This window comes from Leptonychotes weddellii, chromosome 7 (assembly GCF_054177405.1).
Source record: "Leptonychotes weddellii isolate Sample4059 chromosome 7, ASM5417740v2, whole genome shotgun sequence".
Lineage (NCBI taxonomy): Eukaryota > Metazoa > Chordata > Mammalia > Carnivora > Phocidae > Leptonychotes > Leptonychotes weddellii.
In genome coordinates, this window is record NC_138375.1 from 120947881 (window position 1) to 120973077 (window position 25197).

General features: G+C 41.9%; 2 protein-coding genes across 3 annotated transcripts in view; one reads left to right on the forward strand and one right to left on the reverse strand.

Moving 5' to 3' along the window:
• Positions 1-25197, reverse strand: part of MEGF10 (multiple EGF like domains 10) — a 349303-nt gene that overhangs the window by 307744 nt on the left and 16362 nt on the right. The gene's annotated exons all lie outside the window — the stretch shown is intronic.
• C7H5orf63 (chromosome 7 C5orf63 homolog) lies at positions 527-19905 on the forward strand. 2 transcript variants are annotated; one of them, XM_081827141.1, is made up of 4 exons: positions 527-599; positions 14611-14731; positions 18082-18138; positions 19274-19905. In XM_081827141.1, the coding sequence occupies exons 2-4, from the start codon at positions 14618-14620 to the stop codon at positions 19463-19465; spliced, it is 363 nt and encodes a 120-aa protein (XP_081683267.1). In that variant the 5' UTR covers positions 527-599; positions 14611-14617; the 3' UTR covers positions 19466-19905. The 2 variants fall into 2 exon arrangements, with proteins under 2 accessions (XP_081683267.1, XP_006747920.1); XM_006747857.3 differs by having other exon boundaries at positions 537-681.

The following is a 25197-nucleotide window of genomic DNA, read 5'->3' on the forward strand; positions in this document are numbered from 1 at the left end:
CTATGCAGCCTGTTTTCACCTCTCTCCCCACTCCCTCTATGCCTCAGCCATACTAGTTAGTCTTCTGTGCATTGCTGGTGCCGGGCTCCCTCCAGTCTCTCTTCTGCAGGCCTAGAGAGCTCTGTCCCTGTCCGACCCGGCGTTTCACATCCCAACCCAGAAGCTACCTCTTCAAGTAGATCACTTCCATCTTTTCATGGGTTCACATTCCTTCCCTTTCAATGCACTTAACTCACTCAACGCACGGCCTACTTAAAGGATAACTTCCTGATGTGTGACTGCCACTTTGGGGACGGTATACAGCTGCCAGTTTCACTCATCATCTTGTTCCCCATAACCTACCTCAGCCGGGACCCAGGGAACAAGGCAGTCAACATTGAATGAATGAGTGAATGAAAGCGATGAGTTAGAAGAGCCTCAACTGCACATTTTCAAACGTGGCTCCTTATTAAGTGGTCCCCAAACGGGCCGGTCCCTTTTCTTTTTTTTTTAAACATTTGGCCTTGGTTTTTGCGTCTGTCTTTTCCCAAGAAAACAGCCCAGGCGGTGAGATCCCGGGAAGCACCCCAAGGGGCGGCGGGCCGGGGCGGAAGTGCGAGGTACTGGGCGGGCGCCGGGCCGGCTCGGGCGGAAGTGCCGGGCTCCGGGCGGAAGCGGCGACGTAGGCGGCGGGCGGCTCAGGTGGGTGCGGGTGGCCTGGTGGCGGCGGGTGGGAGCTCTGGTCGCCGCCCGGAGCCGGCGCGCGGGCGGGAGGCGGGGCACGCGAACCCTTCGCTGGGCCACACGCTGCCAATTTCGATTGTCGTTAGAGGGAATTTAATTAAACCGGGAGCCATAAATCCATGAACCTCCGGGGGGAGATTCTAGGCATTTGTGTGTCTGCACGTGTGTGTTTGTGTGTGTGCGCGCGCGCGCGTGCGTGCGGCGAGAGCAATGGCGCTCTGGGAAGTGAACAGAATAACGAGCGGGAAAAGGCAGTTTTTTAAGAGGAAGCAGAGAACATCTCAGTTTCACGCTTCTTCCAGTTTTTCACAGATGCCCCGTCCCGGGTTTAATTGAATTCTGTGAAGTGGCAATATAATCTCAATTGGCAGCCCGCTGAGATGACTGCCTTTTTAAATAAATATTTTTGAGCAACCATGTTGACCTTTAATTGGGGGTGAAAAGGTTGGAAACGTGCTGTAGGAAACGTTGGGAGTCCCGGGGCTTTCTGGACCTCCTCTCTGCTTTCCTGGCAAAAGCAGTCCCCTGGATGGTGAACAGTGTGACGACAAATCAGGGACGCTACAGTTCTCAACAAATACTTAGCCTTGTCGGTCACCCCTGATAAATACCAGCTCATACAATATTTAATAAGTCCAGAGGTAAAGAAGTCCCGGCGAAATTACTAACGGGAATAGGCAAGTGCCTGTTTCTAATGCTGTCTTAACAAGGTTTTTGCCAGGATGGTCTTTGTTCTTGTTTCTTAATGTTATTTCATACAGTACTTCATATTGCAGGGCACTTTAAATATATATTTTTTTATATATACACCGTATATATATACACACACACACACACTATATATATATATATTACAAAAAACACACACAGTATGGCCCAGCTACACCCCAAGCTATAAGCTCCTCCAGGATAGGAATAGTGTCTAGGACCTGTTATACCCCCAACGCTTTCTAGCACATTTCCCAGCATAAGCAGGGCTTCTGTAACTACACATTGCCTTGGTGAAGCAGCCACTGGAACCATGTCTCAGTGTGCATGGCACTGTACAAGATGAGGTAGCTATTACAGGCCACAGTCTCCTCATTTAGTAATTATATGAAGAATAGCTTATGAAAATGCATATGAAACTCTCTACCAATATTTGGAGCTGTATACACTGAGATTTGGAACACTTGGGAAAAAAAGGTCTCCCCTGGGAATAATTGAGTGATCGTGGTAACATCAGGGTAAGGCAGAACTGTCATGGTTCTGTGTGAAATGTCATAGCGTAATAACCTGGGTCCCATTCTGCTGAAGAATTGCATGGAACCAGAAAGTTCCGGTTGTGAAAAATTAAGATTGGTGGGGCTGGTGCTTTAGACAGGCAGACTCCCCAAATGTTCTTTCGTCATACTTGCTGTGGTCAGTCGTGGCTGCCTGCTGAGGAAGAATCAATATTTTTTGGTCTCCTTCACTAGAGGAAAATGTGGCTATGTGGTTTTATTTAAATGGATTGATGGCAGGTGAGGTAATAGAAATGAGGATTTTCCAACTCGGGAATTTATTGGACTGTATTTCTATTTTATTCCAGATGCCTGGCTCTGTTGTACTTTTAAGTACCTGGAGGCAATGTGGAGATATGCCTTCAAAATAAGTTATTTTTTTTAAGTTTTTGTATTTCATAACATGTGCATACTCTAGCTGGTTGATGCATTCAGTTACTCTAATGCCGGGTTTGGGGTTTCGCACGTAGCAGGACCTTGAGGTAATATGGTACAAGTACTAAGGTTTTTTATGTTCCTTATTTTAAATCTAATTTTGCCACTGCTTTATTCAAGGAGTGTACATCAGGGGAAGCCAGAAGCCAGCTGGGATAGTTCCTGCATGCAGTTTTAATCTTGTTTGCAATTATTTTGAAGGGGAGAAACCATCTGGATCCAGGGATCCAGACAGGTAGCACAGACTAGGCAGGCTTCCTTCATCCTTCCCCTAGTAGTATCACATAGCAAGTTCAGGGACAAAATCATTTGAGAAAGAATACGCAAAATCAAATGTTTGGGCTAAGTTTCTCATAGATCATTATCCCACATCCCTAACATTCCAGTTACAGTTACAGGAGCCTGGAGGCATGGAAACATCACTCTTTTTTATTCTAATCCTTACCAAAGATAAGGTTTCTGGAGATAGAGGCAAAATTCAAAATACCTTCTATTTTAAGAAGATATCCATCTCCCATGATTTCAGAGCGTTTCACCATTAGTATCTGGTAACAACCATTTTACTGCTGCAGTCTTCACCACTGCAGTATTGTATTGTTTGTAAATTTTTCTTCTGCCCAAGGTGTGAGGTCCTGAAGGGCAGGGAAAGGATCTTAATCACTCTTATATTTCTGATACCTGGCACAGTGCATGTTATGGAAATGAAAAGACAGTGTCCCTGAAGGGCGATTGGATCTATAACATCATTGGGAATGCAAGAGGTAGAGAAAAGGATTATATAAAACAATAACCTTTCAAGAGCTTCCTAGATGCAGTTTTAAATACTGCGGCTACTAATGCCTTGATCAACAGCTTGGAGCAGAGAAGTGCACATTTGAGAATCTATAGGCAGTTACCAAACTGCCTTCCAAGGAGATATGACCTGATTAGCTATAGGGCCTTGGTTGTGTTTAACGGAATAAGCAAGCTGAAAGGCTCCACGAGCCCTGTCCCCCTCCATCCAGGCCTGCCATGCTCAACTCCTCACCCGAAGACTTGTTGAGCAAATATTTGAAGACTGTCCTTTTGAAGGTATACCAAATTACGAGTTTACTTAGGTCACTAATATCTTCATTTGGTCCTTCCTTAAGGATAGATAATCTATGTCTGGTCCCTCTTTTAAGGCTAGGTTGCCCAAATAATATTGAAAGAAAGCCACTATCATCTTTTCTACTTTGCTAAAACTTCCCAAGGAGTTCAAAGTTGACAGCTTTTTGTGTTGTAATGGGGCAGGCCTGTGGGATACACTGCTTCCTTCTGTTGCTGGTGGGACTGCAGCAGAAACCAGAATGTTACTTCTGGAAACAAATGAACTTCCTCTCTTTGTTCCTGGACTTTTTCGTATTTCATAACATGTGCATACTCTAGCTGGTTGATGCATTCAGTTACTCTAATGCCGGGTTTGGGGTTTCACACGTGCAATAAGAATGAAATCGTGGGGAAATGGCTTCTAGTTTAGTCAGGAGGAAGGACGTGAGATTGAGTTATTTGATTTTTTTTTTTTAACTCTTTACTTTTTAAAACACGTAGTTCTTCCAGTCAGCCAAGAGAAAGGATAGTGTTATCTAATAGAAATTCAGTCAGCTGGGGCAGCCTAGGACGTAAGAGTGGGAAAAAAAAAAAAAGATCTAAGTTCAGCCCTATTTCTCCAGGTTCAAAAATGAAATTAATCTGTATCTTCTTAGATTTAGAAACCAGAACCTCATTCTTAAAATAAAAGAATTCTGCTGTCTGAAGCAGAGGCTTTCCTCACTCTCCATCCTTAAATTAAGCCTTAAACATAATGTGTTATCAGTTGTTTGGTATACTATGAGGATTTATGTTTTAAAGCTTTCTGAGATTTTTTTTTTTTGGAAGAAAGGAGGTTGAACATGGAGATCCTTTCTAGTTCTGAAAATTCTGTGTTGGTCTCATTATGTATATAAAATAAGCCATTGTTCAAGGAGAAAATATAGAAAGATGAACCGAAAAATGCAGTATGAAAGGTTTCAGGTAAACATTAGTTTATCCATAAAGCAAGGGGACCTTTGAAGTCACCTCCAGTTCCAAAATATTAAGATATCCCATGAAAGATGTTAAGTAACAGAATGGGATCCAGAGGATTGTAGAATCTGACATCACTGAGGGTTGTCGGTGCATGGCTCAAGAGAACATGTTCCCAACGTTCAGATTGAGCAGGCCTCGGTATTGTTGGTATCACAAGTCCAAGAAAATGCTCAAATTCAGTAACTCAAAGTTTCCAGAGTCATTTGCTACAAAATGGCTAAAAATGAATGAAACATCTTTCAGGTGTTGTGTGGTCATGAAGATAAATTCGTCTCTTTGGCAAGATGAATTGGAAATGGTGGGGTATTAGTGATGAATGGAAGACCTTGCCTGGGTGGATGGATTTTGAATTGCAAATAGTTGTTTTTGGAAATGGGACTGTGTGCTTTGTAAATAGCAAGGAAACTGGCATTACTAGCTGGGTACAATAAAACTAAGATGTTTTAATGAAATTGCCTTCTTTCTGGGTCAGCATTAAGTATCAGAGATATCTTCAAAGGGGATGGGTCATTTTGGTTAAGAAGGATAATGTGGAAAGGAGTCAGCATAAGTCCTTATGCACTTTGTTCCCAGCCCTTGAACTAGAATGATTTTGCCCTCATCTTAATGCCATCTTTATGGAATGAAGGAATTTTCAAATTGGTTTTTAAACTCTATTAAGCCCTCATGTATGATATAACCCAACCACATTATTCAGGTTTTCTTGGCTCTCAGGAACAGCTTTGCAGCCATTATGTCCTAATTGTACTGAACATTGTTGCACACTCTGAATTCAGAATATGCCTCTCTGGCTCCAGGCCAGATGCTGAGTCAGTGTCTTTGGGATGAGAGGAGGGGTGCAGTGTGTGCTAGCCCTACTGTGTTAACAGAAAGTAGTCCAGAATCCCCTTTGGACGCCCGGGGTGCTAGAGGGAATGTATAGTAGGAGTACACTACTGTTTCCGATTAGCATCTTCATTTTCCTTCTCTCAGCTGAATGTTTTTCTGGAAATCCTCCCCTGACATTTTCATGTGTACCAACCCCATTACTGAGCAGACTCTTCTAAAGCAATGATCTGGAAAGTGTGACTGCTAAGGTCCAAAGATTCTAAAACAAACTCTTGTTTACACTAAAGATTCCTCTCCCCTTCCACTTGACATTTGTCAGCTTGGGAGGCAAACACAGGGGTGCTTGGGGATGTGGAGAAGAATGCAGGGATGATGAGGGTCTGTCATTAAAAATTATTTTTTTAAAATGTGTCAAACAGTAAGAGAAAAAGACATCATTCTTCCCCTTTGGAGGCGCTTTTCCATCTCAGATGTTCAAACATTGCAAGATGAGTGCCTGGCAACGCTGATGTCACCTCCTCTACTGGGTCTTTTCAGATGCCAGGGCTTCCGGTTATGACTGAGGAGCTGGAGAAGCAAGTGTGCAGTGAACAAGCACCTTTACACCTGTCTGGTTCTCTGCGTGAACTTTGGTCCTCTTTAAATGGTTTAGCATTTTAGGTTCCTACAGTTACAAATGACTTCAGATTCTTTGGGGCCTTTCAAAGCCCTGGGTTATTGCCATGACATTTCTTCAGTGTGTGATGCCCCTTCTCTGATAAGCAGGACATTTGACATCAAAGCCTGTGGGCACAGTTTCTCCCTGTCTCTGCAAAATGAGAGAACAGGACAAGGGCTAGCATTTCTGTTGTCCAGTTGATGAAGCTGAAGCTTAAGCAGATGAGGAACTGCCCAGCATTTTAGAATTAACCAGTGGCAGTTGCCTGTCTTTGGGGTGTATATTTATAAAATCCTCACCCAAAAATGCACCCAGGAATTCAAACATGCTGAATTCCAACTGAAACTCTTTGAAGAGTGACTCTGAAACTCTAAATGAGGAATTATCCCATTGGTGCTTAATTCCCCTGGCTGATGACTTAGTGGGAGCTGTGTTTATTTACATTTACATTACATTTATTTTGACCTCTCTACACAAGTTATTCAGAATTATTTTGGAACCAGTTGTCTTGAAAGACAATCAATAAAATCCAACTTTACCATTACCTAGGCAGCTTGTTTGATATACATGGGTTGTTGTCCTCAACTGGTAAAATAGATGAATTTTTTAATCTTTGAAAATATAATGGCAGGTATTGGGAAGGGCAACTGGAAGGAAAGTGGCCTTTGTCCAAAACCTATCAAAGGGAAACCTCGACTCGAAAACTAGATTTCAGTGTCCTGTTCTGTAATTTTCTGAAGCCTGAGGAAGCTAAGCCAATACTGGGTGCCAAGGTATTAGCAGGTCTAGATATCCAGTCTCAACTGGACTTAGTGACATCTTGAGTAGAAGATAAATATGCTGCTTCTTTAATCAGCGATATCCTGTCTTAGAAATTCCTATTTAAGTAATACCCATAGTCTGAAATTTTCAGCTACTTCTGTTTGAAATATTTTTCAGTTTTGCAATTCCCTATTTCTGAGACTGCTATAGTAGAGATTTAAATCTTACTTTTGAGGCCAGTAAAAGCACATTTCAGTCAACAGAATCATCATTATCATTAATTTTTTAAAGATTTACTTATTTATTTGAGAGAGAGAATCTCAAGCAGACTCCCTGCTGAGCAGAGAGCCTGATGCAGGACTCGATCCCATGACCCTGAGATCATGACCAGAGCCGAAATCGAGAGTTGGACATTCAAATGACTGAGCCACTCTGGCGCTCCTTATCATCATAATTATTAATAAGAATACCTTACTTTTAGCATTATTTTAGTAATAAAGTTAAGGCTGATTTCTCTATTCTGCTTTGTAACTGATACAGAGATTTTTACATTTATTATCTCTTTTGAAGATACCCAATCAACTTTTGCCTTCACTCTTCTCCAACCCACTGCCTCCATCCTCACTAGAAATAACCACTTTTAGTTAAGATGTTATTTTAGGTAAGAACCAGACAGGTAGTTCACTTTAGGGGTAGGCCTCGGTTAGAAGATTTCATTGTTTTCAGGCAACCTCAGACCCATCCCATCTGATTTGTGGTAGATTCTTCGACCAGCCCCGTTCCCATTCTGGAAGCATTTTCTCCCCTTGGCTTCTGTGATGACATACCTTCCTCGTTTCCATTGTACCTCACCATCCTTTCCTTCTGCCCCCTTTGCTGGCTCCTCTCTACAGAAGTTCTAAACGTTGGATTGCCTCAGAGATCTGTCCTGGGCCCTTTTCTTTTTCTGTATTATTTACATTATCTCATCTGGTTTCATAGCTGTAAATACAGTTCCTAAACTGATGGAGTCTCAAATTGTTATCTTCAGCCCTAGCTCCTCTCCTAAATACCAAACCTGTATATGCCACTCTGTCCATGAGCTCCAACTTGTTCCTAACCGGTCCCTCACACTCTTCAATCTATTCCTGCTTCAGTTGTCCTCATTTTAGTAAATGGCACTGCCACCCACCAGAGGCTCAAGGCCAAAACTGGAATTGTCTTCACTGCATCTTCAATTCCTCATATCCAATTCATGGCCAAGTTCTGTTGGCCCCGTTTCTGTCCTTGTCCACAGCACCATCCTTTCTTACCTTGACTACTGCAGTGGCCCCCTAATGGGGTCCCTGCCCCCCACACCCGCAATCCATTCTTTACACAGCAGCTAAAGTAGTCTTTTAGAATATATATGAGATCATATCACTTCCTTCTTCTAAATCTAATTGTCATTAAAACCTCAACATGGCCTGTGAAGACTTACGTGATGTGACCCCCACAGACGATTGCTGAGCCCTGTCACCGGCCACTGTTCCCCTTGTTTACTGTGCTCCAGCCACATGATCCTATTTGTTTCTTCCAGCAAGTTCAGGTTATCCTCACCTTAAAGCCTTTGCATTTACTATTCCTCTCTCCAAAATGTTCCTACCTCAGATTTTTGCACCTTCTCAGCCTTTAGTCTCAGCCTTAACTTTATTACTACACCTGCTCAGAGTACTTATTTCAAGGACCTGCCTCAGTCACCATCACACCACCTTGTCTTACTCCCTCTCCTCTACTTGTCACTCTCTGACATTGTTTGACTTAATGTCACTGGAATATGGACCCCAGGAGGGCAGGTACCTTGCTTTCCTGGTCACCACTGCACCCCGCACCTATAAGAGCCCCTAACACATGGAAAACATCAGATAATTGTGGAATAAATGGATGACTCTCCTCCCACACCTAGGCTGTTCTAAATGACCTCTAATTCTTTCCCACGTTCCATTCTCCTTTCCTCTGATGTCTATCCTGCATGCTGCTGCTAGATCAGTCTTCCAAAACATCACTTTTATCACAACACTCTCTTGTTCAAAACCCTTCAGTGCCTCCCATCAGACAGACCACGGCGCTCCTACTTCAACACCTTTGTGTCTCATGCCAGCTTTGGAATGTTTCCCCTTTTTTGGACATACCCAAATCCTAGATGATTTGGGATCCTACTCTTGTGAAACCACCTCTGATCTCAGCCCACAGTATTCTTCTCTTCCTTTCTCTTACAGCATTTAAAGGTGCCCATTGGATGTCCTGGTTGCAATCCCTCCAGTATTTATATTGTTTCAGTTAAGAATTTAACTCCCTTCTCCTGAATCCACTGAAGTATATCCCTCTATTATTCCTGTTGCTTGCATCTAGTATGTGGAGGTGACTTCTCCATGTGAGAGTTTTATTTGGAGGGAAAAAAATGGGCTAAACACCAAAGAGGATGAAGAAAAAAAAATGGCTTAATTTTACTGAGAATTTGAAGGAGGTGGGATACAGAGACAGAACACACATGTTAAGTGGTAGATTTGAATAACTTCAGTGAAATTATAATCTTAGTGCATTGGCAAGGCCCACCCTTCAAACAATTAAAGAACTTAACAGAACAGTGTTGAATGCAAATTAACGTAGCACCATTGAGTATAGACAGTGGAATAGAGACATCCAGATACTGGGAAATCCCACTGTCATGGTAATAATTTGAAGGGAAAGAAAATGGGGTTTTGTTCCTAGGCACTCATGTGACCAGTCATTCCTTTCTGGGACTGATTTTCTACTGCCTTCTCTGGCCCCCTGTATGGTGAGCCTGTTGGCACTGAAATCCGGAAATAGAAGCTATAGGGAGTGAGGTGGATGTGTGGTATGAGAAGCTGCTTCTTGCTCCCCAGGTCTGGGGCATGATGTAGGGCTACTCATGGTTTCATGTGTTATGTGGGATCAAATCAGCAGTCCAGCTCCATGGTCAGAATGAAGCTATGGTGATTGTCTCACAATATATATAAATATCAAATCATTATGTTTGTACACCTGAAACTAATTAAAATGTTATGTTAATTATACCTCAATTTAAATAAAGAAGAAAAGAATGAAGCTGAGCATGACACCATGTACAAGTGGGCCTACAGGTGAGTGGTTAGCTTGGATCTTTGTTGCAACATCTCGTCTCGGCTGGCTCCACCTCTCAGGCAGTTCCCCTGGCCTGGTCCTCTGGCTGCTGAGGCTGCGGAGCTGGAAAAGCACCCGCGATCCCACCCATGCCAGTGAGTGAGGGTCCCACTCCCCATTTCTATTCTGTAGCCTCATTCTTGCCCTGCTTAGCTCTTTGGAGTTGACACCTTATAGTATCTGCTTCATTTTCAGCTTTGGTGATGTCCCTTTATGCTGCTTCTCCTTGTCACCCAAATCCCAGGCTAGGCTCCCACTTGTTTGGGAGAGGTGGAGGTTTGGACACAGAGGGGCACCGGGGAGGCAGCATGTGTCCCTGTTTCCCTGCGTTAAGTCGAGCCCAGTGACCCAGACAAGTCTGCTAAGAGCAACGTCATCTCATTACATAAACTTTCAGTAATCTAAAATGATGGGCTTTTGTTCCCAGTAGAGGTGGTGTGTGTGTGTGTGTGCGCATGCGTGCGCACACATGAGTGTTTCTAGTCACTTGGGTAAAAAAAGGAACATTAACTTAGATGGTAATGAATGTGAAATGAGGGCTTAACATCTCACATGGCACAAATGACTAAACAGAAGCCCTGAGCCTCCTCATGGAACACACGTTCAGCAAGAGCTACTGTAATAGTGTTTGGTTAATGTCAGCTCAGCATTAAATTTACATTATACTCTTGTGAAGAAGCTCCAACATTACCTGTTAATAACCAAGGCAGTACCTGGGCTTATACAGACTTCTTCATTTTGCACATGAACTAACACTGCAGCTTGCTGATGAGGGATCATGTGAGTTTGGAGATTCTGCGTGCCAAAGGATTTTTGTATGAATAAAAATTCTGGTCAGTGAAGGTCAGTTTCTCTGCTCAGGCGAGAACAATGTTGTTTCCCTTCTAATCAGACACACACAGTGTTTGAAGAATCCAGGGGCCCTACATAAGTGATATGCAGCCCTAGTCTGAGCAGCTCCTCATGCAAGAAATGAATAATCCTTAATAAAGGCTCAAACGACCCTGGCTTCTTTCTGTACTGTAATCAGTTGCTTTAATGGTATGCCCTTGAGTGCCTCACAAGGAAAATGCTATAAAGTTAAGTTATCTTCCGTATCTTGCTTCAAGGAGGGCTGAATGGGTCCAATCAGTCCTCCCCCATGTTGTATTTGATTCTGCCATAAAGACCACTGGAGTCAGCCTCAGTTTGTTGAAAAGCCAGCATTCCCTTTCTCTGTCAGGCTGATCCACGCCTCTGAGCAGCAGTGGACGTGAAACAGCAGGAGTCACCATCTTTATTGTTAGGCTCTGGAATTTGTTTTAGGCACATTCTAAATCCAGTCTTATGCCTTTTACTTTTTCTTTTTTTTTTTTTCTGTGACAAAGGTGACCCAATTGTGCTTCTTTGATATTATGAACACAGCTCTTTTTGCTCATATCACAGAGGCATGTAACAAAATACAAAGGATAAAATTGTGTCTGTGCGTAGTAAGGACACAAGTTTCATGACTCAATTCAATGACATAATCCAAAAGGCGGCGTCCTCTCCCAAGTCATGAGCTAACAGGCGGAAACCACCTTTCAGAGTATTTTTTTTTTTATAATGCTGAGATACTGCTCAAACAATAATAGAACTAATGAAAATGTCACATTGACAGGGTAGCCTGTTACTAAGATTTTGCTTCAAGAAGGCACGATTCAGTGAATGTGACATTGACAGCAATAGTGTCAGGGTTTACAGAGTTGATAAAATATTCCAAGAAGAGTGTGATACAGTTGCAGTGGGAGTGTATTCTTTTCATTTATTTCTAGAACTAAGTGGACTCCAGTGTTCAGGATTTTAGCCTTCAGATGTTATTTCTGCCTAGAAGAGGTATAGGGAGCTTCTTAAATATCATACTCTAATATAATACTCTAATACAATGCTTCTAAGAAAGAAGTTCATTTAACAATGTGGTAAAATGCATGTGCCTTAGGACATTTGGAAAATATGCAGGTAGTAAAACTGCATAATGCTAATGCGTTTCTCCATAAACAAATGTGCCATGTTTAAGTGATTAAATACATGGGAAAAGGTAGAAGTGGAGACTAACAGTGGAAAGAGAACTAATTTTAAACAGAATGGTTGCAGCATCACTGAAGACTCAGCTCTCTGGGTTAGATGAACAAATATTCCAGCAAATCTGGAATGAGTAGCAACTCTGTTTACTATGACAGGTTTTATTTGTCTTGGGTGCAACCAAGACCACATGCTGTGTTTTGTCATGTTGGAAATACTGAAGCAGATTTCCTTTGTGAATGTGAATTTTTTTTTTAAAGCCTTAACACCCCAGTCTCAACTCAGCTAGGTAGAAGCAGTAAGTTCTCCTTTCCTTACCAGCCAGACATCAATAAACCTTAAATCCCTCCACCAAAAGCATGTAGCTGCGGCTCACTATCCTGGTGGCTGTCTTAGGTCACTGCCATAAATGGCCCAATCCTTCTCATTTCCAAGAACTATCTTTCTGTCTTTAACGAAACTAATCTTTTTGTTTGCTTTCTCCCATATAGTACAGCTCCTTTAATTCTATTCCCTAGGAAGATGTGCCACTGTGGTTATAGGGCTTTCCCAAAACCAAGGATGCAGAAATTTTTACCTAGTGTAAAAATGGCTAATATTCTACCTTCCCCCCTCATTTATATCCTGGGTAGACAAAGCCATGCTTAGAAGCTGTTGTCTCCGACCACATTCACCTATTGGAGTTGCTGATTCGGCTCAATTTATGGAAAATGTGTATACCAGGGCTTAACACTTAGTTGAGAGTAGCACAGCATACTGTGAAATTGTTTAGATCCACTTTCCATCTTGGAATAATGGTGGGTAGCAGATCCTTGCAAAGTGCTCATCACATTCCCTTTTTATGCGTTATCGAGATCATTTAGTTAGCAGGGAGATCCAGGGAGAAGTGGAAGTCTACGAGTTTAAGAGTGAAGGAAAGATTATTGTTTTCACAGATCAGAATCCAATCTTTTTGTCCTGTGGTCTTTACACTAGTTTGACAGGGGTTGGTATTTTTCTCTAAAATCATATCATTCTGTTTGAAATGAGTTTAAGGCTACTCTTACCCTAAGAAGCCTAGTCAGAACTAGAGATTAGCACGTAATTAATATAGTCATGCTCTGTGGAGCAGAACAGGCAGAGATCAGAGCTGGTAGTGAAGGGGTTGGGACCAGCTGTAGGGCCCTGGCCCACAGTCTTGTGGGCACCCTGAAGAATACTAACCTTTAGTCATGACATGAGCTCTGCTCAGTTAGTGACCACTGTGCACAATGAGTGATCAGGGTTAGAGGTGAGACTAAAAAGGTGGAGAAAGGTTCACTCCAATACTTTAAATATTCGAATATCTGGATACCTGCTATGTGCCAACTTAATTATAGATGCTCAGGGACACTGGGGCAAACAAGTACCTGCCTCTATAGAAATCACATTGTAGTAGAGGGGGATAGAGGTAAAGAAATCATTTTAGCAGTAAAAGATAAAAGAAAACTGTAGCAAGGCCTAAGGATCCTGGAGTGTGGTGGGCTGGCCAACCTTGGTAAGGTAGTCACTAAGGCATGACCCAGGCCAAATGAGGAGAAGCTACTTAGGAGCTTTCCATGCGGAAGGACAGCAAGTACAGAGATCCTGATAAAGAAATTATCTTTAGGTATTCAAGGAACAGAAAGGGAATCTTTATGGCTGCAGCTTGCCAAGATAAGGGAGGGGAAAGTGAGATGAAGTTGGAGAGAGAAAGTACAGCAAAGTTAAGAAATGAAGATCCCAAGAATGAATTCATTTTGAGAATATTGATAAATGATAAAGTCAATGGTGCATATGTGTTTTAAAAATGAAATTATCATATCTGTAGTTTTAAGGACAAAGCTGGAGGCTCAGTAGAATAAGTAGGAATAAGTAGGCTGTCTTATATCGAGCAAAGAAGCAAGATGAGGGAGCTTCAAAGCCTAGTGTTTGACATGCTGCTATTACCAAGCTGTTCGTATTGGAGTATCTCCAGTAGTAACAGTAGTACATTTGTGTATGTTTTTTAAAATGATGGCAATCTCCTTTTAAAATACTGAAGAAGTTGAGTAGATTTTTGCTTTTGACAAGTCAGCTCGACCTAATTCTCCCCTATAGTTCCTCTTAGCACAGCTCTGTGTTTCCCCATCTTTTGCAGCAGAGTGGGGCATGGATCTCTTAAGTGACAGCCTTAACCTTCAGCTGGGGACTTGTGCTCCTTACTTACTGTTCCTTTACCATGACGGTGGCTGTGTGTTGTTGAATGCTTGCCAATAAGATAAGCTATCTCTGCAAATAAGAACCATCTCAGGAAACCCCCCCACCCCCCATTTTAGGGAATCATCAGGATGCTGGCACAATCTGCAGGTGAAACTTAACTTTGTATTCAAATTAACAAACCCATGCAGTTTGCTTGCAGAAACCAAGTGATTAGGCACACAGCTCATCCATAAATATGGGTATTTTCCCATTCTAAATTCTGTTTTGTTTGGAATACAGTGAATGTTGAGGCATTATGGAGACTTGCCAAACATCTGGGCCTCTCTGACACTCCTGGAGTCCAAGAAGTAGTTCTCAGGTCTTCAAATTCCATCACAGGCTTGCAGCTTACTGTTCATATTATAAACAGCAAAATCTAGGGCACATAAGTTTACTGGTCTATTTTTCTTTTGGCAGAATTAAGATGCCCTGGTTTCAAGGAAATAGCGTGCAACTTGCCAAATACTCCCTTCAACTCCTCATGAGAAATCTCTCCGCCTCTAAGACCGTTCTGCCTGTGCTGACCTTATTTACAAAGGTACAGAGTGAAAAAGTAAAATTACTACTTCAGAAACAAAAGGTGTTAAATTGTTGAATGAAGAAAGTTGTACGTTTAAGAAGGGTGGCGGCAGGGGGCGAGGGGGGGAACGTTGAAAGGAAAGCAATGGAATAAACTGTCCTCAGACCTGTCCCTCCACTTTTCAGTTGCAGTTACAATGGTTACTAACTCTGGTTTCTAGCCACGTGCCTCGTTGGCTCACACGTTTCAGTGGGTAAACTAATATATTTAATAGTCTCCCGATCCCTGCACTGGAAGGAAGAACTATCAGAAGAGAGATGATGTTTATAAATACATCACTTAGAAATATAGTTAATTCTTGTGATGGGTATGTTCCATAAAGTCACCACAAACACTGAATTAGTGAATATTAAAACAGTGCTCCCAGGGGAGGTATAGGGTTAGATTCCAGTGAGCTGCTGGTCACAACATCTTTGTCAGCTGATCAATACGTAGCCTTGTTTGGCATGTTTCTGTTTAAAGACACTTTATTTAATATATATTGTTGATTCATTAACATCGAATTCATGGCCAACAGTGCCATATCTCATGCCTGAACAAAGTTTATCTAACACAGTATTTTCTCCGTGAGGCATATCACAGCCTCCTTACGCTTGGAAACACTACACAACACTTCAGCACTCTGCTTGGGGACCATTCTAAATAGCAAAGTCAACAAAAGTCACAAAAATGCAAAAAGCATGGCACCCAGTAGATCATGAAAAGGACACTTGTTGACAGTGCGAGACCTGAAACAATAAGGCGGAACATTGTCTTATTTGACCTCTGCTGGGAATGTGCACTTAGGGTGACTTGGATTTTTCACTGCTCTGTGCATGTCCTCAAATGTCCGTAGATGACCACAAAAGTGCCATAGATACTGATTTTGGGGTTACAAATAGATTTTAGTGACTGGCAAATTTGCAAATATGAAAGCCACAAATAACAAGGATTGACAAGTACAACTGTCCTTGTTTTCTTATCCCTAACACGAGTTTTAAGCCATAGCTGTTTAAAATTTTTAAGAGCTTTTCCCCCCTGAAATTTGTAATACAAATATCACCGATTTCCTTTTGCTACTTAACATTACTTTGTGTGATATATAATCAAAAAAAGAAATAAAGCACAGGGTAATAGACTTAACCTTAGTGAATAATACTCCCAATTCAAGCAAAAAAAGTTGTCTTGTTTAATGTTTTTCAGATTGCAGGCATTTTAGCAATCTGAAAATATCTGATGGGTGTCTAATAACAAAGTTTAAAATAGTTTTTTAAAATTGAATTTCTTCTTGAGAATAAACTGCTTTTCATATCCATAAATATATATTGCATTGTTGGAAATTATGGAATAAAAAGAATTCATCATCTGTGTCTACATATGAGAAATGCATATGAGAATTAGCCACAAAAATAAAATAATCCCTTAAGGTTAGTGGTACTCACTCAGCCTAACTATTCTGCATTATTTTTCAGTTTGAACGACAGCCAGTTAACTGAAGACCTCTGCAAAAAAAAAAAAAAAAAAAAGCCACACTAATCTTCCTAGCTTAAAATTTGTATTGAATCCTTGATTTGTGTCATTAGGCATATAATAAGATTGGCCAATCCCTGAGCCAAGAGGGATACAGTGCACCTGACTGCCTCAGCCTAAGTCAAGTGTTCTACCCTTTTTGTTCAGGGCTGTAGTCAGCCACATGCTGAGAGTAGTTCCTCTGAGGCAAAATCCACAGCCTTCCTGCTACCAGAAAGGGGAGTGGGCTGGCCAACCCAACAAATGTCCATTCCATTCTAGGGATAGAGTAAGTACGTGGTCTGCTGGTGCCGTGGAAAATCCTAGAGAAGGAGGTTTGAATGGCCCAGACCACGGGGTCTTACCCTTTTACAGTTCATAGGCCTCTTTAAAACTTGATAAACCTTTCCTAATAAAAATACATATACACAGGATAATTTGCACCAACGTCCATGATTACAAAAACAAAACAGAAAACTTGATCTAGGTTCAACTGAAGTTTTTTACCATGAAAGCAAAATGTTGGTACATTTGGTACTTTTAGCTTGTTCTTGTTTGAACAGCTTTTGCTTTTAAAATCTTCTGTTGACTTTTTGAAACTTTCTTAGAAAATTTCAACGTGATTATCTTAAAACATCACAGACTATCCATAATCTGTTTCTTGATGAGGCTCGTAATAAATGATGAGCCTAATTCTCTGAACCAGGAAGTTAGGGCCAGAAAGACCCTAATGAAGAAAAACTGCCTTTTGATGATCTGGGTCCTTATTTCAAAACAAGCTGGGAGTTAAACTGGAGGAGGGGCCTTTCTTTTACATAACAGCTCACCTCTTCCTGTCATGTTAAAAAGCAGGTTTTCTATAAGCATCAGTAATGGCGAGTCTATTTTGAGCTCATGCAAGAGAACCTACAGCTAGTAGCTGTTCCTAGAGTCTAGGGCTGAGAAGAGTTTAAAATCTGCCAAAGATCCATAGCATTCTCAAAAGACTTCTCCACTAGACGGTTAAAGAAGATAAACAACCGGCACTAAAACTTGCTTGTTCCTCGGGTGGAGAATTAACCTGGGAAGCCTACTGCTGACACTTGCAATGAGAAAACAGGCAGACCATTAAAGAGTTGGTACAGTCATCACCCGAAGTAAATAGGGATTTCTCCCTTTTTGATGGTGGGGCAATCACTATCTAACTTCATCTCAATGAGTTTATTCCTGTGGACTGATGAGGAAAAACAGGCAGGCAAAGCCCAGTGCCTCCACTTCAAAACAGACTTTAAGCTGTTCTGGTGATGTCAGCCAGGCCAGAAACGTGTTCCTGACACAGGAAGGACAAAGCCCTGAGACTATAAATCAATGAAAATTATCTTCCCTGATATCAATTAGATAAAGTCAGTGACAAAAAATGTAAGCATCTAAATGTAGTGTATGTGTATGTATCTATGTGTGCATGTATGTAATACATTTAGACGTATGTGCATGTATATGTGATAGGTACATACATGTATATAATGTATACACACATACGTGTGTAACAAGGGTAAGCATCTAAATTTATTATATGTGTGTATATGTATATCTATAAATAGATTTATGGTGAAAAATCAAAACAAAACAACTAAAAAATGCTGACAGCCCATTTACCATGAAACACTAGCTATTTATAAGATTCTATGGCAATGTTTTGCTTTGGAAATAAAACAGTATAATTAAACTGGTAAAAAAAAAAAAACAAGTCCTTTAAAATAAGTATAATCTGCTTCTTGTGGTTTTTGTCAGGCTGCATGCCATTCCTTGAATTTAATGGCTTTATTTTTTCCTTCCCGTAGGATCCATGCCCCCTTTGTGATGAAGCCAAGGAAATACTGGAGCCTTACAAAAACAGGGTAATACAGGCTCCCCACTCTCCCTGAAAGTAGAGCGTTCCTATCCAACCTTCATATGCCCAAGTGGAGTGAAGCAAAGAAGCAAGTAACATTCGTTTACGGAGAATTTTTTTATCATTCCCAGACCCAAAAAAATAACCTCTCTCAGGCTTTTCTGATACTTTAGGACACCTCTTGCTGACGGAGGCACAGAATAGACCGAGATAAAGCACAGATGCTCACACAGTTCAAAGCTCTAAGGCCTTGGTATTGAGATGCTGCAGGTAGGCTCCCAGGGAAGGAGCTTGGCGGTGCCACTCTTGCTGCTCAGGGTAGGCACTGCCTCTAGAATGGCAAAACAAACACCGAATGCTATTTTCACAAAAGCAAAAGTCCTTCTCAGGTTTTTTTTCAGCTAGCGAAACAGGTACTAATGTAGGTCTCTCGTAACAGCCACATGGCCTGATGCAAACTTTCGAAAAGCAGGGGAAACCTGCATAATGCAATGTGCTTTATGTATATGGAATGGATAGCATATGTGATATAGATTATCTGCCTGGATCCTTTCTTTGGGAAGAGATTAAATGATTTTTCATTTAAGTTTTCTTTCTGTTCTTCAGAGAGAGATTTCAGTGCTAATTTCCACAAAACTCATTACCCCTAAGTGTTTTTCTCTGAGCAGTACTGGTTTTCTTACTCTGACTCTTAATATGAATCAAAGCTAACTAGCAGGTGCAATGTTCATGCTTTCTTTAAACTTGTGTCCCCATTCATTTTATCTTACTCTATCATTTCCATGGAAGTGTTTTCCAGTAGCGAACCATGACGCCTTTCCCATCCTCACATGCAAAGCACATCTGTCCTGATCCTCAGCTTCCCGGTTGGGACATATTTTATTTCACCGGGAATGGAGTAGTGACCCGACACTGAATGTAATAGGTGTGACAGCAAAATAGCAAAACCGAGAGTTAAGGAATATAATGAAATCAGTCAAGTTGTGGAAATCGGGGACGTGAGATCACTGGGGACCTCAGACAGGCAGACAGCAGCAAAAACCCTCAGCATGAGAGCTAGTCTGGGCATCAGGTTAGCATCGTGGCTGTTGTATCATTCCGTGCTCTCTAAAGTACAGAGCTTCAGTCTGTCTCTGTTTCAGTTTATTTTACAGGAGGTGGACATCACACTTCCAGAAAACTCTGCTTGGTATGAAAGGTATAAATTTGACATCCCCGTCTTCCATTTAAATGGCCAGTTTCTGATGATGCATCGAGTAGACATCCCAAAACTTGAAAAGCAGCTCCAGAAACTTGAGCAGCAAGGTGCTGGAAGCTGGAGGACAACTTCATGAGCCTCCACCCACTCTTGTCCAGACGGCGTCTTCCTAAGGACATGACCATGGCCTTTCCCGGCCTTAACAGACGTTCTGAACTAGGTGGTGCCCATATATGGTGACATTATTCTTCTGACTGATGGAAGTATGGGAACAGTGTGGGAACTGTTTACCTGCTGGCATTTTATAAAATGAGAGGAGGCTATTGGCAGCAAGGAGATAATGGAGGATGGGAGAAATCCATTTGTTTTATTTATTTTCCCTTTTGTATTAATATGGAAGCCCTTTCACATTCACTGGACAGTGCAGTTTATAGGAAGAAGGTTCTGCATCCCTGCTGCTGCCCTAAGGGCTTAACTTTTTAATGAAAGAATAAATGCTCTTCCACTCAGTAGATAAAGTGAAATGTGAATTGTTAATAACTGTGCACAGTCAATAAAGGGGTGTTTTAACAAATACATCTGCATGAAGCCTATTTCAGTGGGATTTAATAATACCTGTTTAAAATTAGAATTAAGGTGGGGGGGGAGAAGAGAATAATTATCCTAGTCAAAAAGGCTTCATTTGAGAAAAACAAAAGATTTAAACCTCCAAAATGTGTATAAGAATCTCAAAATGCTTCACACGTAGTGAATTGATTCATAATATTTGAGGGCTGCCTTTGATAGTTATTCACTTGTCATCAATTGAGTTAATTCAAATTGTAAAACAGTATCAGGTTTTAATATCTTGGAGAAAATTCACTTCTGAACATAACTGGACAGATATGTCATCTAACGATAATACTCTTCACCATTTTATATAAAGTGTTAAAAATGTAATTGTGTATCCCTATTTATATTTAGTTAAGTTCAACCAATATAGCAATAGATTCATTTAAACACAGAATTGCCTTTTCCTCTTAAAATCACATCACTGTAATTTCATCTATAATGAAATTCTTTTGTGAACTATTTTAATGAATTTGGATATTGTGAGTCCCTTGGCTAGATTTTAATTTGAGCAGTATGATTTAGTCTTAGAAATTCTAGAATATTAGAACTGGCTAACTTTATACATTGTGTAGTCCTACCCTCTCATTTTATACAGGATGAGAAATCTGACATTCAGAGAGTTTCAGGGACTTGGCCTAAGGTAATACAGTCAGTCATCTGTCAGACCAGGTCTTGCCACCCACCCTGCATTTCCAGTACTACCTGGGCTCACGGTAGGGATATTATTGTGTTATCTCACACACAACATCTTCAACCATTCTGGACTCAACCCAAATTTGGGAACAACTTAAAAAGCATTCCAAAGGGACAAGAGGAAAAAAAATCTTATAATCGAATAGCAGTGTTTATAATTTACATATTTCTGGAACACATCTTATTTGATATTATTCATTTAACCCTGTGGCAGGCAATATTCTAGGATGACCCTAATGAACCCTCACCCTTGTCTAACTCCTTTGAGTGTGGGTGGAACTCACTGAATATGATGAAATATCACTGCTGTGGTTATGATACATCAAATGGCAAAAGCAAGATTATCCTGGTTGAGCCTGATCTAGTCAGGTGAGCCCTCTAAAAGCAGAGAGTTCTCTCTGGCTGGTTGCAGAAGAAATCAGAGAGATGTGCTCCAGCCAGCCTGGAAGGAAGCAAACATCAATGTGGTAAACTTCCTACTGGGGCCAAATGGCAAGAAACTGGGTGGCTGCTAGGAACTGAGAGTAGTTATTGGCCAGTAGCTGGCAGGCAAATGGGGACATCAGCCCTACAGCTTCGAGAAACAAATGCTGTCAACAATCATTGAGCCTAGAAGAGGATCCTAAGCCCAATATGAGAACCAGAGCCTGGAATAACACCTTGATTTCAGCTCAGTGAGACTCTGATCAGAGCATCCAGCCACACCATGCCTAGATTTCTGATCTACAGAAACTGCAATAATAAATGTGTGTTGTTTCAAGCTGCTAAATTTGTGGTAGATTGTTACATAGCAATAGAAATCTAATTGCAGTCCCTACAACACTGAAACACAATGGCAGGTGGTGGGAGTACAAGAATGAATGAGTCCATGTCTTAGACCATCAGTGTCTTTTGGGGAGCAAGGAGAGGTAAGTTAATAAAGCACTACAATGTCGTGCAGTGATGGCTGGAACTGAGACATGTATAAAACGGCACAGCAACCAGATGAGGAAAGTAGCAAGAAGTCTTCACAGAAAATTAAACTTAAAACTAGGTTTTGATGGTTTAATAGAAGAACTAGATCAGGGCTGAGAAGGAGGAGGAGGTTCCATCCTGAAGGAACAGCATGTGGAAAATAAGAATATGCAGGGCTTGGCATACTTAGGAACAGCAGGTGGTTCTGTGTTGCTGGAGTGAAGGGGAAGGGAGTGAAGGAGATGCAACCAAGTAGATTGGGATCCACACTGTGAAGGACCTCAGGTAATGTGATGCACCACCCCCCCCGCCCCCGCCCTTGCAACCATGGCCTCCTTTACTTCCTGCCCTCATCCAGAATAAGCCCTGTAGCTCCTGGTTCTTCAGGTGTATCTGGCCTCTCTAACCCGCCTTCCTTGGTCCTTGTAGTCCTCAAGCATGCTAAGCCCAGAGGCACTCTCCAGTAGCCCTGCAGGACATTCTTACCTTCAAGACAACTGGGGAGAGGGGGCCATAGAGAAGATGGCCCACTTGTGTGGCTGGGCATCCTGTGTTCCTCCCTGCTCCAGGCACCCTGAGAGCTGTGTGCCCCGCTGTGTCCTAGGGTTGCTGATCCTTCTCCTGGGCCACCAGTTGGAAAAGTTCAAAGTTTCAGAGTCCGCTGAGCTAAGAGACAATCCATGGGCTGGCCTAAGACCTGGAAGTTTGTTCTTTTGGAGCACTTCCTGCCTGAGTATAAGCATATGTTATAGGTGTACAGGAAGTGCAGAGGCTTCATCCAAACAACAGATTTCTGACATTAGAATTTCAAACAAGTAAACAAAAACCCATTGATCCTTATAGGGGGTTAAAGTGTTGGCTGGACCCAGCCCGGACCCAGTTAAAGGAGTTACTAGATCGCATAAAGACTGTTGGAGACTGAGAAGACAGGATACTTGAAGGATTTTTTTTTTTTTTAAAGAAAGATGTGCTCTCATTTCTCACCAAAGTAAAAGATTGGGATCACCTAATGTCAAGAGAAATGGACGTAAGTGGGGCTCATCAGAAAGCCTGATGTGTGTCCCAAGGTAGGAAGAACACCACGGTCTAACTCTGGGCTGGCAAGTCACGTGAGAGATGAGCTAGCAAGCCACTCCTGCTTCAGAGTGATGGAGAGCTGTGGGTGCTCTGCGTTTGTCCAGAAGAACTTGAGTGGATGTTTCTTCCTAGATCAGATGTGGGCCACATGTGAGAGAGAGGGCTGGCTGGGGGAGCCTCAGGACAGAAGCAGAGGTAGAATCCTGGGCTCCTAGGGGCTGAGGAAGTCAGTAGCTGCTCACAGGGAGAGCACATCTGCCTAAATCAAGGGAACTGCAGGCAAGACACCTCCCGAGAACCCATGAAAGCTTCTGTGAAATGTCTGCTATAAATGGTTACCAGGCCCGGGGAGCTGGAGGTCATCTAACAACTTCAGCGCTCGCTGACAACACTCCCGCCCCTGACCACGTTTTTTGCCTTCCCCCATCTCAACCCTAGAAGAACCAGAGCTTCCAGGAGTGAAGAGAGAAGGGCCTTCCCCTTCCACAGTGTCCCTGCGGCACGTGGCTTCACACTGTGCTCCCTGTAAGACAACTTTAAAGCAAGTTCTAAGTTTTGATTCTGACGTAGGAACAGACAGACAAAACCCAATGTGAAGTGACCATGGGCCTTTCTGTGGCCTGAGAATATGCGAAAGAATCCTGACACTTACTATTGTTTTTCATTTTTATCCTGAACAGAGTAAGAAATTCCCCATTGAGCACATCTTACAGGGAAGGTGGGAGACATGAATAAAGATGCTCTCTGATTGTACTCCACATTCAGAGTATCGATTATATGTGCCGAATGTTGTTTTTTACCTATAAATCTTCAATCAATCTACTTATTAATTCACATTTGAGAGAGGAATATGGTCATGTAACTAAGAATCCTGGAAACCTTCAGCAATCCCTGTTTCAACAGCTGAAAAATAGAAAGGCAGATATCTGGAAACATGGCATCTAAAAGGTGCTTTCATTTTCCTACTATTGATAAGTATCAATGTTCAGTCATTTATTATAGTCATTTTCATACTTTTCCTTTCTGAAATTATGTTTGCAGGCATCAATTTGTTTTTACATAAAGACTAATTTTGACACAAGCAGCTCATCATAATATTCTCCCACCCCCAAAGGAAACAGTAACATAAACTTCTCTTTTTTCCCTAAGCTAATGCTTTAAAATGGAGTGGATAAACACTGAGTTTGGGACTGCACACTACCGCTCTTGGTTACAGTGCTGCTTTCTTCCAGATGTCTCATATAACATTAAAAGGGCTTACTGGAAAACATATCACTTTGGCCGATTTATTGCAGGAAGCAAGGGCTCACTCAGACTAGGGCTGCCTTGTTTGTTTATAATAATGCAGCAACTCATGGAAATGTGACAATGGGAATTCTGGGGCGGGCCTCAGGAAGTACCCTTAGAGAGCCACAGAAACGGAGCCAGCCCCCCTTATGCAGTACCTCGGCCTCTTTCTTTCCCTCTTCCCTCCTGACTCACCAGTTCCCCTACTTACTCACAGTATCTGCTTTCTCATAAATGTAGCTTGCTCATGCCCATCATTTCTGCTGATCCTTCTGTTCAGCAATACAGTGATCTGAATCTCCCAGCCTTGCTATTCTGAAATCCCAAAAGAGGGATTTTACTCAGCTATATTTTATAGCCAGCCCCCCAAATCGTGGTAGCTGATCAGAATGACAGCAGAAGCCATCCTTGGGTCAGGCACCCATCCTGGACCCAGTCAGTTCTGGGAGCCAAGATCAGCTGGTATGCAAATCAGTCACTGCCCCAGTCACTGCCCACTCAGCAGAGATGGAAGGCATGGTTGGCAATGGTCAGTAGCTCAGGTACACATGCAGAAAGTTTAAGAGTATGTCACTCCATTATATTCAAGAGAAATCAAGAGCAATGGTTTAGTAAATTGATTTATATCCTACTCATGGGAGTGATGAGGACTTGAACCAGGGCAATGGGAGTTAGACAGAAAGAGGTATCAGGACATGTTTGGGAGACAAGTCGACAAAACTTCATGATTGACTAGAGGGCTGTGGAGGTAGGGGGAGAGTAAGTAGAAGAAAGCATGGAGTTTGGGATGACTGCCAGTCTTCTTGCTGTGGCTATTGAATAAATCCTAGTACTTACTATTCCCTGACACAGAGAGTATAAAAGGAAAGGGAGATTAGTTTTTGGTTGTCCTTGGTGGATGGGAAAGATGGGACATGGTGAATTTGCCATGCTTGTGGGATATCCAGGTAAAGATTAAAGTTGGAAGTTCAAATCAGAGGTCTGGGCTGGAGATGCAGATTTGAGAATACCCAGGATATGGCTGAAACTGCATCCATCTGGCACCGGTGGAAAAAAGTGAGCTAGGACTAAGCCCTGGGAAATACCAAACTTGACCACATGGATAGAGAAAAAGCCAGTAAAGGAAAACGAGAATAAGAGGTGATAGAATGAGGAGTGAAAAAAGGTCATGCAATTTGTATTCTTTGCTGCCTTTGATTATATGATAGCACCAGGCACTATTCTGAGCAGGGAGGATAGAGCAGC